The sequence below is a fragment of the Hypanus sabinus genome, chromosome 17 (assembly GCF_030144855.1).
Source record: "Hypanus sabinus isolate sHypSab1 chromosome 17, sHypSab1.hap1, whole genome shotgun sequence".
Taxonomy (NCBI): Eukaryota; Metazoa; Chordata; class Chondrichthyes; order Myliobatiformes; family Dasyatidae; genus Hypanus; species Hypanus sabinus.
The window spans coordinates 52,599,790-52,617,844 of record NC_082722.1 but is presented as its reverse complement, the minus strand read 5'-3'; the positions used below and the strand labels follow the sequence as shown (position 1 = coordinate 52,617,844).

Genomic DNA, 18,055 nt, shown 5'->3' with positions numbered 1-18,055 from the left:
AACCCACAAACTCATTAAAGATGGTGTCGGAAATGAACTCCTACCTCTGACGCCCCAAGCTGTAGCCGCATTGCGCTAACTGCTACACTGCCGTGGCACCTTAAGGATGTCTGAACCGACTGACTAGAAACCAGGATCAGACACAGTAACTCCATATTTATAATCTAGATAATATTTTGAGTAGCTGATGTTGTATTTGCTATAAACAAAGTTCTCTGTAGGTTGAAGGGGACAAAATGTAATGATCTAACTTTATTACTGCAATGTACTTTTGTCAATGGTGCCATCTTGTGACTCAGATTGAAAATAATCATGCAGAAATATTTGTGGAAATATTTGGATTCAATGTAAATAAGATCTTTTTCCTAATCATTTGAGAAAATTCATGCAGAAAAAATAGTGGCATTAAACATTCCAAAATCCTAAGTGAGATTTTGCAGGCTTTATAATATATCCTGTAATTTAAATTATGTCTGAATATTGTTTCTTTATGCCCTTAATGTACTTTTATAAAAGAAGGGCAGGATTTATGGACTGGGATATTCTATTTTAGCTCTTTTTTTTCTGAGCTGGCTGCTTTCACATAGTTAAAGAGTGAGACTGGGACTTTGCTGGTAAATGCTGGTGGTTCTGAAAGAACTGCTGGTATTTGCTTTTTAAATGGAAACTTGTTTGGGATTTCCACAAATGTGTAGTCACATATGGAAAGTTGGCAATGAATGTTTTGGAACACTGCACCATGCTTCCCTGCAGGATTAAAGTCTCCCAGTATTTACACTGGGCAAATGACCCTCTGATCTTGTGCCAGATTAGATGGCACGGGATCTGGGATCACACTGATTTCAATGCAGATTGCCGGGCCATGAGGAGGAAAAGAATAGAGTAGGGAAAGTCCTTTCACTACAGTTTTGAAATTGCTTACTGTTTGAGCTGATTTAAGCTTTTTAGCTGTAATTTATGAAGAAAATTATTTCGACTCCCTTGTGTTGACAGCATGGCTGAGGTTGGGTTTGAATGGCTGTCAGAGCGTTCAGGGGCATTTTAGAGGCATAACATCGCCAGTGAATTCTCAGAGTACCTGCTGCTGCTCGTGTAATATTGCTGGAGTCCAAGTGGCTTTGGTCCTGCATAATAGGCCATTCAGGTCAGGAAAGAAAGAGTTCTCAGTGACCACAGGGGACCAGTCTGTGCAGTGGGATCTGCCCCAGAGAGCTGAATCAAGGCAAAATACTGCAGCTGCTGAAAAACTGAAATAAACACAGGAAAAAAAAGAAATACTCAGTAAGTTGGGTGGTACTTATGGCGAGTGAAATAGAATTATTATTTCAACCTGTTGACCTTCCTTTGAAAGTTTATCATGTTGAAATCGTAATTCTGTTTCTGCACAAGGTTTTCGCTGTAAGCTAAAGGAATGGTGTAATTGGCTGTCAGGAAACGATCTCCCCCTTTGCTAAAGGATATATTTGCATCTTCATTCAAGTTCAAGTTTATTGTCACAGCCAAATACATGCAGGGCATAAGTGCATTGAAAATGAGCTTATTTCAGCAGCACAGTACAAAAAAAGTAAACTTAAATTAACATAATTGACAAGTCCTCTCTTCTTCTTGTAGTCAAAGTTAAAGTAATCTTTTTATCAAATTATGTATATTTACCAAATACTACCTCAGATTCATTTTCTTGTAGGCATTTACAGGAAAATAATTAAATACAATAAAATTTATGAAAAGCTATACATAACCAAAGACTGATAAACACTGTGCAAAAGAAAGCAAATTGTAGAAATAAAAGAAAATTAGCACTGAGAACATGAGTTACAGAGTCTGCTTGTAGATTGTGGAATCAGTTCAGAGCTGTGGTGAGTGAAGTTATCCCCACCAGTTCAGGAAGTTGATGGTTGTAGGGTAATAACTGTTCCTAAATCTGATGGTCTGGGATTTAAGGCTCCTGTACTTTCTGCCTGATGGCAGTAGTGAGATGAGAGCAAGGCCTATAGTCCTGATCAACAAACTCTGGAAAAGGCCTCTGTACCTCCCTCTGCAATGAGATCCTCAGCTTCCTAACTGGAAGACCACAATCTGTGCAGATTGGTATTAATAATTCCTCCTCGCTGACTATCAACACTGGCATACCTTGGGAATGTGTGCTTAGCCCACTGATCTACTCTCTCTATACCCATGACTCTGTGGTTAGTCATAGCTCAAATGCCATCTGTAAATTTGCTGATGATGAGACCCATACTAACATTGTTGGTAGAATCTCAGATGGAGACAAGTGGACATACAGGAGTGTGATATACCAGCTACTTGAGTGGTGTCACAGCAACAAATTTGCACTCAACGTCAGTATGACCAAAGAGCTGATTGTGGACTTCAGGAAGGGTAGGATGAGGGAATGTGAACCAATCCTCATAGAGGGATCAGACGTGGAGAGAGTGAGCAGCTTCACGTTCCTGGGTGTCAGTATCTGTGAGGATCTAACCTGGTCCCAACATATCAATACAACTGTAGAGAAGACAAGACAGCAGCTATATTTCATTAGGAGTTTGAGGAGATTTGGATTGTTACTGAAGGCACTCAAAAACTTCTACAGGCTGGCAGTCTGGCATGGGAGGTGGGGTATGTACCAAACAGGATTGAAAGAAGCTACAGAAAGTTGTAAAATTAGTTGGCTCCATCTTGGGTACTAGCCTCCGTAGTATCCAAAACATCTTCAAGGAGCGGTGTCTCGGAAAGGTGGCATGCATCACTAAGGACGACCTCCATCACCCAGGACATGCCCTCTTCTCATTATTACCATCAGTTAGAAGCCTGAAGGCACACGCGCAGCGATTCAGGAGCAGCTTCTTCCCTTCTGCCATCCGATTCCTAAATGGACATTGAACCCTCGGACACTACCTCCTTTTTATTATGTATGTTTTGCACTATTTTTAACTATACGTACTTAATATACATAATGAACTTAGTAGCAGCAGTACAAGGGGCTTTGATGATAGGTGGTATTTTCTTGTGGAGGTGCTCCTTGTAAGTGAGCTCAGTGGTAGGGAGGGCATTTCCTGTGATGGACTAGGCTATATCTTCCACTTTCTGAAAACTTTTCCATTGCTGGACATCGGTGTTTCCATCCCAGGCCATGATGTAACCTGTTAGGGTACTCACTGTTGCGCTTCCGTAAAAGTTTGGTGAAGCTGTCGGTGACATGCCAAATCTATACTAACTTCTTATAAAGTAGAGGTTTTGAAAACTAAAAATGGTGGGAAAGATTCCCTTTGAAAATGTTGCAGTTTGTACAATATAACAAGTCCTTCTAGAACCATCTCCAATTTACAAAGTGCTTTCACTTAAGGATACCCCTACTGCTGTTGAGCTGTATTATACATTTGGTTGAGCGTTATTCAGCAATCATAAGCTCAGGCTTGATGGAGAACTGTATTTCAGCTTGCAAGTTTTATCTCAAACCATCTTCAATCCAGGAAGCAGTTGAGGAAGTACATCAGTAGATATGGTCTCAGGGTACAACCCACTGAAATCAGCATTAAACAAGAAGTAGGTAAGTAAGCAGTAGAAATAACATGGAGTTAGAACATGTACAGGCAAGCTATTACATACAGTAGGCACCTGTTTAAGAGAAATGAGTAGCTTTGGACCTGAGGTCCCCAACATTTTCTACCACTGGGCGTTGCTAACCTCAAGCCTGTGACAGACAAATTGATGTTTGTTGGTATACCATGGTTGAGAAATACTTCCTGATTACTTAGCAACTTTCATGAGTATAGGACAATCAAAATCACTTTAAACCAGCTCTACTTTTCTCCCTACTGGATCTTTGCTTAGACAGACTCTCTTGTAAGTCAATTTAAACCCTCCCCAGTAGCTGGAATGCTGTTTTTGTGGGCATGAATGTTGCATTCGTGCTTGAGCGAGAGCGCAGAGGCCAGCCTTGCAGGAAATTCAACCGAACTTCATTGAACGGTATGTGAATTCCTCCCATGTGGGCATGGCTAACTGAAGGACACAGGAATAGCCCTGTTAACTGCCACAACTAATGGACCTGCCCACAAAGAGATTAGTCCAGTTTTCTTGCAGTGCAACCCATTCCCGTGTTCGGATCACACATTCCCAGAAATGTTTCTGGTACTCCGAGAATCTAAAACTTTTTCTCCTGCATTTGCTTGCTGGCCACCGTACATTTGTCTCCACTATCCCACAAGCACATTGTTTGTGATGCAGTATTCCTCGCTCTATGACATTTAGTAATTCTGTTGTTTCTCCCAGTAGATCCAAGGGTAGATAGTCCATAGTATGAGAGCACGCTACATTCTAATGTTAAAAATTTATTTTAGAGTTTACTTTGATTGGATCAGTTTTTTTTTAAACATTTAAGCAGTTTTTGTATGATAACCTGAATCCGTCTATTTTCAGATTGTTCGGTCTAAGGGATATTATCCACTCAAACTGCAGCCACCCTCACAAGCTGGTCCTCAACGTGAATCACACGTGGCCTGCGTTTGCAAACCCTGCCGTGCTGCTCTTACTTTATTATACTGTAGCATCGCTCCTGAAGCTGAGGAGAAAAACACCAGGCACTGCAGTAAGTGTAAATTGAGTTGTCTACTCGCATTGTGCTTTAAAATTCAAGTAGTAAGAGCTGAACATCAATATTCTTTAGTCTTTGCTAGTTTGGCATAAATTGTACAGTATTACCGTCTCTTGTCATTTTTCTTCCCTTATGAATGATTAGAATTACTTTTGTAAAATGCAAAGTCCAGAATAAAAAATATATGCCAAATTAGATCTCATCAGCTTTAATAAAGAGGGCAGTGTTTGCACAATTTATAAAGGATGCTTGTCTTCATTCACCAATTTTGTCTGCAACAAGTGATATCCTCACTTGCAGACTCCAGTCAGTTTAAATTAACGCCATCTTCTCCACAATCTCCGCCAGCACAGGTGCACCACAAGGCTGTGAGCTTAGCTCCCTGCTCTACTTGCTTTATGCTTATGATTGTGTGGCTAAGCACAGCTCCAGTGCCATATTTAAGTTTGCTGACAACGCTACTGTCATAGGCCGAATTAAAAGTGGTGATGAATCAGCGTACAAGAGGAGACTGAAAATCTTGGTGAATGTTGCCACGACAACCACATCTTACTCAGTGTTGGCAAGACCAAGGAGCTGGTTATTGACTTCAGGAAAAGGAAACCAGAGGTCCATGAGCTATTCTTCCCCGGAGGACTGGAGGTGGAGAGGGTCGGCAACTTTAAGTTTCTCACTGTTATCATTTCAGAGGCTCTGTCCTCGGCCCAGCATATCCATGCGGAGAAAACATGACAGTGCCTCTGCTTGTTTAGAAGTTTGCAAAGATTTGGCATGACATCTAAAACTTTGACCAACTTCTCTAGATGTGTGGTGGAGAATATATTGACTGGTTGCATCACTGGCTGCTCTGGAAACACCATTGCCCTTGAATGGAAGATCCTACAAAAAGTAGTTCATCATGGGTAAAGCCCTCCCCCTCACTGAGCATGTCTATATAGAGTGCGGTCACAGGAAAGCTGCATCCACCATCAGGGAACCCCCATCCGGGCCACGCTCTCTTTTCACTGCTGCCATCAGGGAGTAGGTACAGGAGCTTCAGGACTCACACCACCAGGTTCAGGAACAGTTATTACCCCTCAGCTATCAAGCTCTTGAACCAGTAGGGGATAACTTCACACGTCCCATCACTGAACTGTTCCCACAACCTAAGGACTCATCATCTTTTGATATTTATCACTGATTCATTTATTACTATTATTTCTTTTTTGTCTTTTGCATTTGCACATTGGTTCTATTACATTTCTTGGATTTACTGAGTATGCCCGCCAGAAAACAAATCTCAGAATGTATACATACTTTGATAATAAGTTTACTTTTAACTTTGAACAAAGGTTCCAGTAGATTTTGTATGGGATTCTAAAATGGAGAATTGCTAACTAAATACCCTGGTGCTCTAACTGGAGCAAAGTCCTTTGATTCTGGAGTGGTGTGTAAAATACGTTTGTCTGTAAATTGTGACAGAATTGTTTTTGAGCATCATACCAAGTACTTTTCACTTAAAGAAGACTTGGCTTTATATGGTGTCTTTCAGTATGCCTCACGATGCTTCACAACACATGAAATACAAGCTGGATCCTCCTCCATCCAGCTGTTTCCACAGCAGTGTAGTTGACATCCTTGAGATCTTGCCACTGAAGTCCATTTGCATAGTCCAGTAATAATTCTAGTCTATAACTGAAGTCCATAATAATTCTAAATTATTATGAAATGTATTTTAAAAATTGAAAAATATAGGAGCTTTTTATTCCATTTTAAAATTTAAAAATTTCTTTAAAAAGCCTGGGAGCATATTTAACTGGGAGCATATTTAAAATTAATGCGGTATTAGCATTTTTAAGAGGAGATGAAAGCTAATGGATAGATACTTTATAGATTCCAAAGGAAATTACAGTGTCACAGTAGCATTACAAGTTCACAGATAGACAAATATTAGAAGAGAAGTAGAAAGAATAAAAAAAAGTTACCACAAACAGTCTTACGGTTGGGTTTGGGGGGGGTGGGGTTCATCACTTCCCTGGCTAGAGGTTGGCTTATTATGGAGCCTAATGACCGAGGGTTAGAATTAGCTTTGGTTATCTTTCTAATGAAGGTCAACAACCCTTCTCAGTGAATGGGATCACGTTCAATATAGCAGCCATGGGGTGTATAAAGTCGTGGGACCAGATAGGAAATGTATTTGGCCCTTTAGTTTCGTACCACTTAGCTTTGTACCTCTTGCGTCAGTCAGATTGCTGTGTGCTTTTGCTCTAGTCAGAATTGTAATGTAGAAAACACAGCAGTCAGTTTGCGTACAGGAAACACAATGAATTTGATGAAATGATGTGTTTTATTTTTGGTGGTTTCGAGTGAAAGCTAACTATTGGCCTGGAGTAATCATCTGCACTTTCAACTGGGCTTCGTGGAAAAGCAGATGTTCAGCATTTCATTCATTCTGTCTTAATTCTCTTTTTTACTGATGGATTAGATTCTGTAATATGTTTGGAAAACAATATGATAATTATCAATGTGCATGAACAGCTGGTGTGAACAACCTGCTTTTATTTAATGTCAGGATGTAACGCAGAGAAATGGCGAAGAAGTTGAACTAGTAAATTTGGAGCATTGGTCAACGAAACAAGATGAAAGTGAAGATGAAGCTAAAGTAAGTGATGCTCTTGCTCAACAAAGCTGCTCTCAGTAGATTAGATCTCTTAACCTCCCACATTCATTGGTTAATAGCCACAACTAAATACGTAAAAGATTTAAAACAGACCATTATGCAGTTTGTTCCTCTGACCAGTTCCTTTCTTAACTGCTTATCTCAGATACGGTCATCAGTACGCAGGTAATCCCCTGATAACTGCATATCCGTGTATACAAATTAGAATTAAGGTGGGATGTTTGAACTATTCCCCATAAAATATCTAGCAGATGCTAATATGATAGATTTTAGCCAATGTAAAAATAACTGAGTAATAAGACTGAGGTTTGAATAACAAAAATAGAAATGTTTAAAGTGAAGGCCTATTCTTGGCACTTTCCGTTTATGCTTTGGGTGCAACACAGTATTTAGTTGGTGAGATTGGACATGAAGGAACCTCAGGACTGCCGCTGATTTGTGTATAAACGGGTGCTTTTGATTGGTCATTGATCTGATGTATAGACTCTGTTTGAACACACAAGGGATTTTGCAGATGCTGGAAATCTTGAGCAACACCCACAAAATACCAAAGGAACCCAGCTAGTCAGGCCGCAACGATGGAGGGGAATTAAATAACTGGAATTTGGGGTCAAGAAATTTCAACAGAATTGGGGGCAGAAGCCAGAATAAGGTTGGGGAAGAGAAGAAATACAAACTTAGCTGTGATAGCTGAGACCGGGTGAGGGGGGGTGGGTGGTTAGGGAGTGGGGTTGATGTAAGAAGCCGGGAGGGATGTATATTCCCCTCCATAGATGCTGCCCGAGCTGCTGATTTTGCGTGTGTTGTGGGAACTCTGTTTCTCTCCCATTGGAGACTGCCAGCAATTTCTAATTTAATCCCTGATATCTGGCGTTTTGGTCCCTCACAACATGAGAAGTGCTGATCTGTGCTTGGTGCCTGGTCTAACTCCCTGTCTGTGGCCGCAAGCCAAATGTTATGAGAAATGTAATCACTTGTAACAGCTTCTCTAAAGAGGTGTACACACTCGAGTATTGTGCAGTACAGGGTTACTCAGCTTCATTGGTTCCTGAACTATGTTGTTTCTGCCGATTTCTAGCTAATGTTGCAACCTGGTGAACACGGTGAAGGAGACAACTACACTGTACATGTCATCAGTGGATCACAGCGACCAGATGCAGTTGACTCCTGTAAGTTAGAATTTGATTTAAAGCACGGATGAATCTGACTTAGTTATTGTGGGTAATAGGCATGTTAATTAAAAAATAGCGATTGAGAGGAACAATGTGCTTATATTTTCAGCTAGACGTATATGTATTTCGGTGAAAGTTGTGCTTCTTGAGCTTATAACAGGTATGGAGGGACTTAGGTTCAACATGATTTAGACAGAACCAAGTGAGCATCAGAAGATTGAATAGTACCCCGCCCACTCGTGAATGGGATCGACAGTCGATCTCCAGCCAGCAGAGAAGCTCCGTGAGCAACCCCTCTCCATGATGACAAGCCCATGTTGCAACATAAACAAAGCTGAAGTGTTTGAAAACATCTTCAACCAGAAACGCAAAATCAATTTGTGCCTCCCTTTTGAGACCCCCATTGTGCACCAACTTACGGAATTCTGATATTAAGGAACAGTCAAGAGAATTAGATTCTTAAAGTGCATTGCAGCTGGATGTAACCTGCAAACTTTTGTCCTTGAACTTGCCGCGCTTCCTTCTCATGTTGTGTTATTGTAGCTGCAAAACGGACATTTACCAAGGCCACCAGCCCAAAAGTGGGAAATTGCCCAGGCATAGTTTAAATCCCAGGTCAGGGTTTTGGGATGTAATGTTGGACCTGTACTTTTAATACAGAGTTACTTACTGGTTGGGATGGTAGGATATTACCTAGAATCACACAGCTTAACAGGGTCCCAGAGTTCTCCGTGGGTTACCACTAAAGTAAGGCTGAGAGCCCTGACTATCTGTAGTACAGACACATTGTGGGTGACGGAATGACCTGTTTTGTAAGATGAATATTTTTAGATAATTCTGGAAAATTTAAAACAATTTCAAGGCGCCTGCAAGAAATCAACCTTAAGATAACATATGGTGATATATGCTGCATGCAGTTTGACAATAAACTTACTTTGACCTCGGAAGTAGATTTTACTGGGGCATGAATGATCTTTCCAGTGATACTTTACTGGCACTTAAATACTCTGGAATATCGAGAAATAGCCAAGTGGATTTCAGCTGAACTTACTCATTAGCACACAGTGCAACGATCTGTGCTTGTGCTGTCAGTAGTTTATTTATTTAGGATCATTAGCATTGAATGTATGTTATTTAGTTGGTTCATTCCGTGTACGTGACCGCTTTACTGGAATGGTAAGTGGTTGCTGGAAAAGGGGAGTGCCGCCTTGTTTCCCTGGTCTTTGGCCATATTACAGCAAACGTATAACTCATGAACAAAGCAGTGTGGCTGATAGAGCTGAGTCCCACACCTCCAGTGGCCTCTGCTGCAGTCTGAGTCTAGATTGCATTTTCTTCCTGTGTCTGAATGTCCTTCGTCCCACATCCCGGACACATACAGGTTGGACTATATACGCTATTCCCTGTGTGCTAGAATCTGAGGTGAGTTGGTGGGAATATGGGGAGAATAAAATCTAGTTATTTATCTATTTGTTCACTTATTTATTTAGAGAAACAGTGCTGAATAGGCCCTTCTGGCTTTTGGGGAGCCACACTGCCCAGCAACCACTTTAACCCTAACCTAATTACAGGAAATTTTACAATGACCAATTAGCCTACCCAGTACATCTTGGATGAAGTTGAAGGATTAATATAATTGCTTGATGGTTAGCAAGGATTTGGTGGCCAAGGACCTCTCTCCATTCTCGTACACTGTGTTCATGGGGGGCGGCACAATAGTGCAGTGGTTAGCACACTGTTTCACATTACCAGCGACACGGGTTCAATTCCTGTCACTGCCTGTAAGGAGTTTGTACGTTCTCCCTGTGACCACATGGGTTTCCTCTGTCAGCTTTGGTTTCTTCCCACAGTCCAGTTGGCAGATTAATTGGTCATTGTAAATCGTCCTGTGATTAGGCTAGCGTTAAATCAGGGGTTGCTAAGAGGTGCAGTTCAAAGGGCGGAAAGGGCCTACTCCGTGTTGTATCTCGATCAATAAAAAAATAAACTGATGCATTTTGATCAAATGTGAAAGCATAGGGCTGAGTCTATTAAAAGTGTTAATGATTACCATCATGCTTTTTGGAAATGTTACTAGTCACTGGCTTATTCTATGTCAAGCAGAAATATTCTTTATTGCTTATGGATAGTAGTTAAATAAGGATTTACCTGTTCTTTTGTTTGTTCTCTGCAGTAAATCACACTACCACACTTGTACCTAGAAGCTCGCTTTCACCACTCCATGGCCTTGGGCACATGATCATGCAACAAAGCTATATCTGCACTCTTATCATTATGATGGTGAGGACCATTTGATGTTTTCTTATATTTTGATTGCAGTTTGCTTATTTAACTGGATGCTAATGATGCTTATAATATTGAAAAGTAACTAATCTGCTGATGACTGATTGCACTCCCCCTCCTCTTTCACCTCCACGCTGTCAGCTGCTCTCCCATTTCCTCAGCCTGATTTCCTTCTGGTCTGGTGTGTCACTTACCTCTGCAGGTTAATCCCCAGGCCATTGACATATTTCATTCAGTTTTATAAGCTGTCTGTTGCTTGCCAAGTATATTTTAACCAATGAAGAAGAGCTTTGCTTAAGGACATTCAATCAGATGTAAAGAAAGTAATTGTATTCAGAGACATATTGCTACAGTAAAACTTTCATATCCTTGATTCTGAAATCCCAATGGATCGGGATCAGTCTCGCTCAGAAATGTTTGCTCCCTTCCCACTAATTGGGCCTCCTGTTCCCAGGCTTTCTTCCCACTCATCTATGCTGCATTTCCAGATAATTTTTCCTGATTACTACTCTCCCTTTCAACGCACAAAACCCTAGTTCCCACACTCCTTTTTAATTTGCTGATTCACTGGATAATTTACTGAATATAAAGTCTCAAACATTTCATTTGTTTAAATCACTACCCATAAAATAAATGACAAAACTACCATGGCAGTTACCAGTATTTTGAACACAAGGAGCACCTTGTCCATCTGTACTATACAAGAATCATTGTTTGGTTTCGTTCTGATTTCTAACTTCAGAGATTAATTGCATTACCTCTACAAAAAAAAAGAGGCAGTGGACTACAAGTGAAAGGTATCTGTGGAGTGTCTTGTAACAATCTGAGCCCCTCGGGATCCTGCCGTGGTTCCAGCTGTGTGTGCGCGTGACCCATGAGGTGCCTATTGGACAGAATAGGTTCTGTTTTCAGTCTGAAGCTTTGGCTCAAGCTGGAGGTAGTCTCCATGTACCGTTGTGTGCACTTGTATTGTTGGCCCCCCATTTCCTTTGATATCTCCATGAGCTTTTTGCTGAGTTTGGTCAACCTGCTGTCCCGTTGGTTTGCACTCTCTCCCCCTCCCAAACTTGTGCTGGGTGACCCTAGCCTGTTGGTGTCTGGGACGGCACTCTGGAACAAGTTTTGCTTGATCAGTTGGAAGGGTTGCTTTTAAAAGGCAAGTTATGTTCCTATCTCCAACACCTGAAATATCAGGGACAGATGTCCAAAGAGACAAACATTTCAGAATGGAGCAATGGCAGTTTTACAGTAAGAGTTTGTAAGGTGAGAGAGGAATATATTAGGGGAGCACAAAAGCAAAAGAGAGGTCATTTAACAGAGCTAAAGCTAGTGGCAAGTTGGATGATAACTAAAAAAAAAGCCCTAAAGAGACAAAAGCTAGAATATGAAGGTAAGCTCGCCAATAATATCAAACAGAATACCAAAAGTTTTTGTCGATATATAAAGAATAAAAGAGAGGCAAGGGTGAATATTGGACAGCAGGAAAATGATGCTGAGGAGGTCATGGGAGGGGACAAAGAAATGGTGGAAAAAAATAATAAGTATTTTGTGTAGTTTTCACTGTGGAAGGGACTAGCAGTATGCCAGAAATTTAAGAGTGTCAGGGAACAGAAGTGAGTGTAGTTGCTATTACTAAGGGAGTTTGCTTAGGAACCTGAAAGGTCTGAAGGTAGATGAGTTATCTGGACCACAAGGACTACATCCAGTGCTCTAACAGAGGTAGTGTGGAGGCAGTAGTAATGATCTTTCAAGAATCACTAGATTCTGGGTTCCAGAAGAAAGGAAATTATAGGCCAGTTAGCCTGAATTCAGTGGTTGGGAAGATGTTGGAGTCCATTATTAAGGATCAGGTTTCGAGGTACTTGGAGACACGTGATAAGTAGACCAAAGTCGGTATGGTTTCCTTAAGGGGAAATGTTGACTGACAAATCTGTTGGAATTGTTTGAGGAAATAACAGGCAGGATAGACTTGGATATTCAGAAGGCCTTTTGACAAAGTGCTGCACATGAGGCTGCTTAACAAGATAAGAGCCCATGGTATTACAGGAAAGATACCAGGTGGATAGAAGATTGAATGACTGGCAGGAGGCAAATTATGGGAATAAAGGGGGCCTATTCTGGTTGGCTGTCAGTGACAAATGGTGATTTGCAGGGGTTGGTATTGGGACCACTCCTTTTCACATTACATGTCAATAGTTTGGATGACAGAATTGATGGCTTTGTAGCCAAGTTTGCAGATGATACAAAGATAGCTGAGTTAATGCTGAGAAAGCAAGGAGTTTGTAGAAAGATATGGGGAGATCGGGAGAATGGGCAAAGAAGTGGCAGATGGAATACAGTGTTGGGAAGTGTATGGTCACACACTTTGGTAGAAGGAATAAAGGCTTAGACTATTCTCTAAATGGGGAGTCATTGTGCAGGATTCCCTAAAGATTAACTTGCAGGTGAGTCGATAGTAAGGACAGTAAATATAATGATAGCATTCATTTCGCAGGAACTAGAATATAAGAGCAAGGATATAATGCTGAGGCTTCATAAAGCATTAGCCAGCCCATTGTTGGAGTATTGTGAGCAGTTTTGGGTCCCTTATCTAAGAAAAGCTGTGCTGGCATTAGAGAGTGTTCAGGCTGTGTTCATGAGAATGATTCCTGGAATGAAAGGGTTAATGTTCATGGAGGGGTTAATGCCTCTGGGCCTGTACTCACTGGAATTGAGTGAGTACACTGGAAAAGAATGAGGATGGGGTGGGGGGAGGGAATTCATTGAAACCTATTGAATATTGAAAGGACTAGATAGAATGAACGTGGAGAGGATATTTCCTATCCTAGGTGAGTCTCAGACCAGAGGCACAGCCTCAGAATAGAGGGATGTCCATTTAGAACAGAGGTGAGAAGGAATTTCTTTAGCCAGAGGGTGGTGAATCTATGAAATGCATTGTCATGGACAGATAGACAGGTATGGAAGGAGAGTCACTGAGTATATTCAAAGCGGAGGTTGATAGGTTGCTCGGGATAGGACAAGAGAATGGGGTTGAGTGGGATAATAAATCATCCGTGATGGAATGGCGGAGAAGACTCAATTGGCCAAGTGGCCTAATTCTGCTCCTATGTTGTGAAACAATGCCGTGAATAAATTCTGCCCAATGTCTCTACTGTTGTCGGGCACCATGATTTACTGATGGCATTCTTCCCTTAGAAGGTTGTGGGTTCAAATCCCACAGTATGGGATGTCAGTATGGTATATTTCTACCTTTCTGAGACATAATTGCAACCCTCTTTTCAGAGACAATGGTCACCTGTAAGTGTTTAGAGAGCTTCATATTCAGTTACTGAAGCTGTTATGCTGATAACAAACAGGACATTAAATAATGGCTGCTTGACTAATCCAGGTAACAAGTAAGAATGCAATTACTGTGTGTGTCCTGAGGTAGAACATACAAGGTTGAAGTTTGCATGAGCCTGATTTTGGGCCAGTCAGATTTTTAGGTCATTGAATCCTAAGTGACAGTGAATACCTTTAAAAATGGAAATGCCATTTTTATACCATTCCTCAAAGTAATTTGGAAATAAAGTTTTACATGTATTCTGTGTTATTTTTAAAGCCTTTTATGTTCTCCTTTTCCAGGTTTGGAGCATTACATTTCACAGCTGGTTAACCTTTATACTTTTGATTTGGGCTTGCCTTATCTGGATTGTCCGTAGTCGACGACAACTTGCCATGTTCTGCTCTCCGTTCATTCTGCTCTATGGCATCGTGCTCTGCTGCGTGCAGTATGTCTGGGGAATGGAGCTGACCGAAGAACTTCCAACCAAAATAGGATTTGTCGTTCTGTCTCAGCTGGGTTTAGTCCACAAGGAGTATCACTGTCTGTGCCTCGGTGTGATGGTCAGTCTTTTCATTGCTCTGATAGCTGTGTTTACTGAAGAGGTCTCAGTTTGATCATCTTTTACAGCCAACCCCTTGCTAGCCCATACTCAAACTGGCACGTTATCCCTGGTTAATGATGAGCAGTTAGAGACAAGGAATACAAGTGAGCTTGCCTGCAGTGCCCACGTCCTGTGGATGAATGAAATAATGAAAGGCAATTAATTCACATTCAGCCTTTGGTGTACATACAGTTTCCTCATTAAACATAATTGTTGCTGTTGTTGATTCCTGGTGACCCTGTAGATAGTGTAGTTGTCCGTAGGGTTTTCGTGGCAAAATAGAATTGCCAGACCTTTCTCCTGCACATATAATGCTGCTGCCCAGGTTGGGTTTCAGCTGGATTCGAACTCTGGACCAACCTCCTCAAAGTCCAATGCTGATGCCACTACACCACCAGCCAACCCAAATGTTAATTAGGTCATAACAAACCACGAATGGTATCTTTAATACTCATTGCCTCAGGGTGAGGTATTCTGTCCGTGCACTCAGTCCTCATCTTGCGCTCACGCTGAGTTTAGGATTCCTTCCTCAATCTTTCACGATGCCCGTTTCCCCCGAACCTTTGCCTGCTATCATTCATCCTTTTGTGACCTTCAGATCTGATTACAGTACTGCAGCACACTCCTGGGTAGGTTCTCAAACTCCAGTATTTGTACGGTTCACCCCATCCAGAACATGGCTGCCTTCCCCCTTAATGCCACTTCCTTGACCTTTCAAGAACCCGCCCTGCCCTCCCAACACTGCAGCTTTAAATTCTCGATCTCCTGTCTAATTTACTACCCGCTCCGTCTTCATAATCTGCTCCGGTACTGGGAGGCTCTTTTCCCTGGATCCGAGCATCTGTGTCTCATCACGTCCTTTCTCCCCACCATTGTCAGCTGTGCCTCCTGGTTAGTATGCATTGCACTCTTGAAGCCCTTCTCCTTTTCTTCACAACTTCATTTAAAACCAGCCTTGTCAACCCTTGTTCTCTTTTCCTTATTTGCCTTGAGCTCCAAAATCTGACCCAAGTTAGCTTGGGCTAACTATTAAACACGATCTTGCACTCTTGACGGTTTTTCAGAATGAACCACTGGAGATAAATTTCAGCTTTTGTCTTATACAAAAATAATTTTGTTTGCTCTGTGTGCATTTAAAGAATGACCATGTCCTTTAGGTGAAGCTGTGTATGCTAAGCATTTCATCTGGTTTTATCCTCAGCTATTGTACACCCTCACTTTTTGGCTCTTATTGCGCCAGTTTGTAAAAGAAAAATGCTTGAAGCGGAAAGAGGTCCCACTAAAAGAAGTAACTGTTCCTGAGGCAGGTGAGTGATGGACATTTTTGCAATCAAGTATTAGATCTGGAAGAGATGTGGGTGCAATTCATATCTGGCTAAAATAAGTTCCTGATCTTAGAGTGTTACGTACCCCGTAACTGGGTCACTTACCAGCAAAGATAGAGAGGTCTGTTGAAGTCTGATGGTACTATTTTTAACAGTATTTATTGATAAAAATACACAAAAATAATATCAATGCAAACATACAGATAATATACGTCGTCAATACTAAATCTAAAAGCGCAGGTATAATAATAATCAATAAGAAATAGCTCTATCATTGTCTAGGGGGATAATGTATTGTCGGATGGAAATATAAAAGTCACTCAAGTTCATTCAAGCTGCAGCTTTTTGGTTGGAGAGAAAGAAGGAAGTTTAACTTGCCCATTCCTTTTATGATGTCAATCCTTCGAGAGTCGTTGGGGGCTGATTTCCCCTTTGTGGTTAGCTAAAGCCGTGCTTCCGTGGTAAAGGCCCACCGATTCCGAGGCAAATGGAAAAGGACGCACGTGGGCTTTTCCACTGGCTTTCGCTATTACGCTGTTACAGGAGTTCTAGCGTTTCTTCTGCTGCGTCTGAAGGGGTTGTTCCCCAGACCCTCTTTTATCCTGACTCACGGGGTCTCAGATGTCAATCAGGTTGGGATGATGCAATCCCTCCACCAACCCCCCTCGGTTCATTGCCTGGGGGCTTCGATGAATCGTACAGTATTCAATACACATTTCCATCTCCAAGAGACAATAGCCGTTATCAATGGTTCTGCCTTTCGGAGGCCAGGACACATTCCAAATTCTTTGTGGATTCTGCATGTCTTCCTCTCGTTTCCTGGGTCTCCTGGCCTGACTTAATAGTGATCTTGCGATTCTCAAAAAGGAGGGGGCCACGGGCGTAACAAGAGAAACTAGAATTCAAGGGCTGGGGCAAACGTTCAAAAAATAGAAGTTTGAAAAGTTTGAATCCATCAAAGAATTCAAGGAGTTAAAATTCCATTAAATACTGTAAATTAGTAAAGCTGGAATAGTTAAATTCTTTGTTCCTTCAGAGAAGGAAATTTGCAATCCATGCTTGACTTGTTTGGCCTTTCTGTACTTCCAGACTCATGGTAACAAGGTCAACTCTTAACTACCTCTGAGAGAGCCCAGGTTGGAAGAGCAATAAATTCAGCTAATTTCTTTTAGGAAAGTTAATTGCTAAATGATCCAAAGTTAGAAGTGGAAATATAAATTCATATATTGTAGGCTACCATGGAACATACTGTCAAAGATTCTGATGTATCTTTCAGTTACAGATATTGGGAGTCGCCAGTGAGTTAGGTAAATAATAGCTTCGAGCACCAGAAGTCAAGTGAACCTAATCTGTCTCACATGGCCACATTGAGAGAGATGTTTTGTAGCTCTGAAACTTGAACAGGAATGTGACTGAATTCACACAGACTGACACCTGCTATAACTAATATGTTTCTTTTTGTCCAATCTGTAAATTGTTTATGCAGCATAGTATGATCAGAAAAGAAAAAACAGGGTTGAACAAACAAAGTCCCCCCTCTCGGTGAAAGGTAGATTTGGGAAAGAGTTTGACCATTGACGTTAGAATGTGACTGCATTCTAACTTAAGTATTCCGAAGAAAAGTTTCTTTTTTTTTCCAGTTAAAATCTGACAAGCAGAAGCATTGATTTTTGCAGTTTTTACAAATTTGTTGTATATTTTTATTCTTGTTACAGGTCGGGAGAAGAATGAAGTTTTGAAAGCGCTTGGGGAGCTAGTTATGAGTTTCTATGCCAAGTATTGGATTTACATTTGTGGAGGGATGTTCTTCGTTGTCAGTTTCACTGGAAGAATAGTCGTCTATAAAATTGTTTATATGTTCCTTTTCCTCCTTTGCCTCTCATTCTATCAGGTGAGAAGACAGTAAAACTAATCAACAGCAGGAACAGACTATACCCCATTAGAAATCATTTTTAGTAATGAGAGCTATTTAAAAATATACTTAGTTATGAAATATATATAAGGCTTGATTAATTGTGTGTCTTGGTACGCAGCTTCAAATGAAGTCTGATGTGCTTGCTTCTGATTGGATTGGGAATGAGAGAAGATTAAACAAG

At 41.1% G+C, this 18,055-nt stretch overlaps 1 protein-coding gene across 5 annotated transcripts in view; it reads left to right on the top strand.

Moving 5' to 3' along the window:
* Positions 1-18,055, top strand: part of piezo1 (piezo-type mechanosensitive ion channel component 1) — a 273,692-nt gene that overhangs the window by 179,606 nt on the left and 76,031 nt on the right. For all 5 annotated transcript variants that reach the window (XM_059993071.1, XM_059993069.1, XM_059993072.1 and 2 more), the window contains exons 8-14: positions 4,420-4,588; positions 7,146-7,235; positions 8,332-8,422; positions 10,599-10,705; positions 14,333-14,593; positions 15,836-15,941; positions 17,675-17,850. In XM_059993071.1, coding sequence (XP_059849054.1) covers positions 4,420-4,588; positions 7,146-7,235; positions 8,332-8,422; positions 10,599-10,705; positions 14,333-14,593; positions 15,836-15,941; positions 17,675-17,850 — 1,000 coding nt within the window. The remainder of the gene's footprint in view (positions 1-4,419; positions 4,589-7,145; positions 7,236-8,331; positions 8,423-10,598; positions 10,706-14,332; positions 14,594-15,835; positions 15,942-17,674; positions 17,851-18,055) is intronic.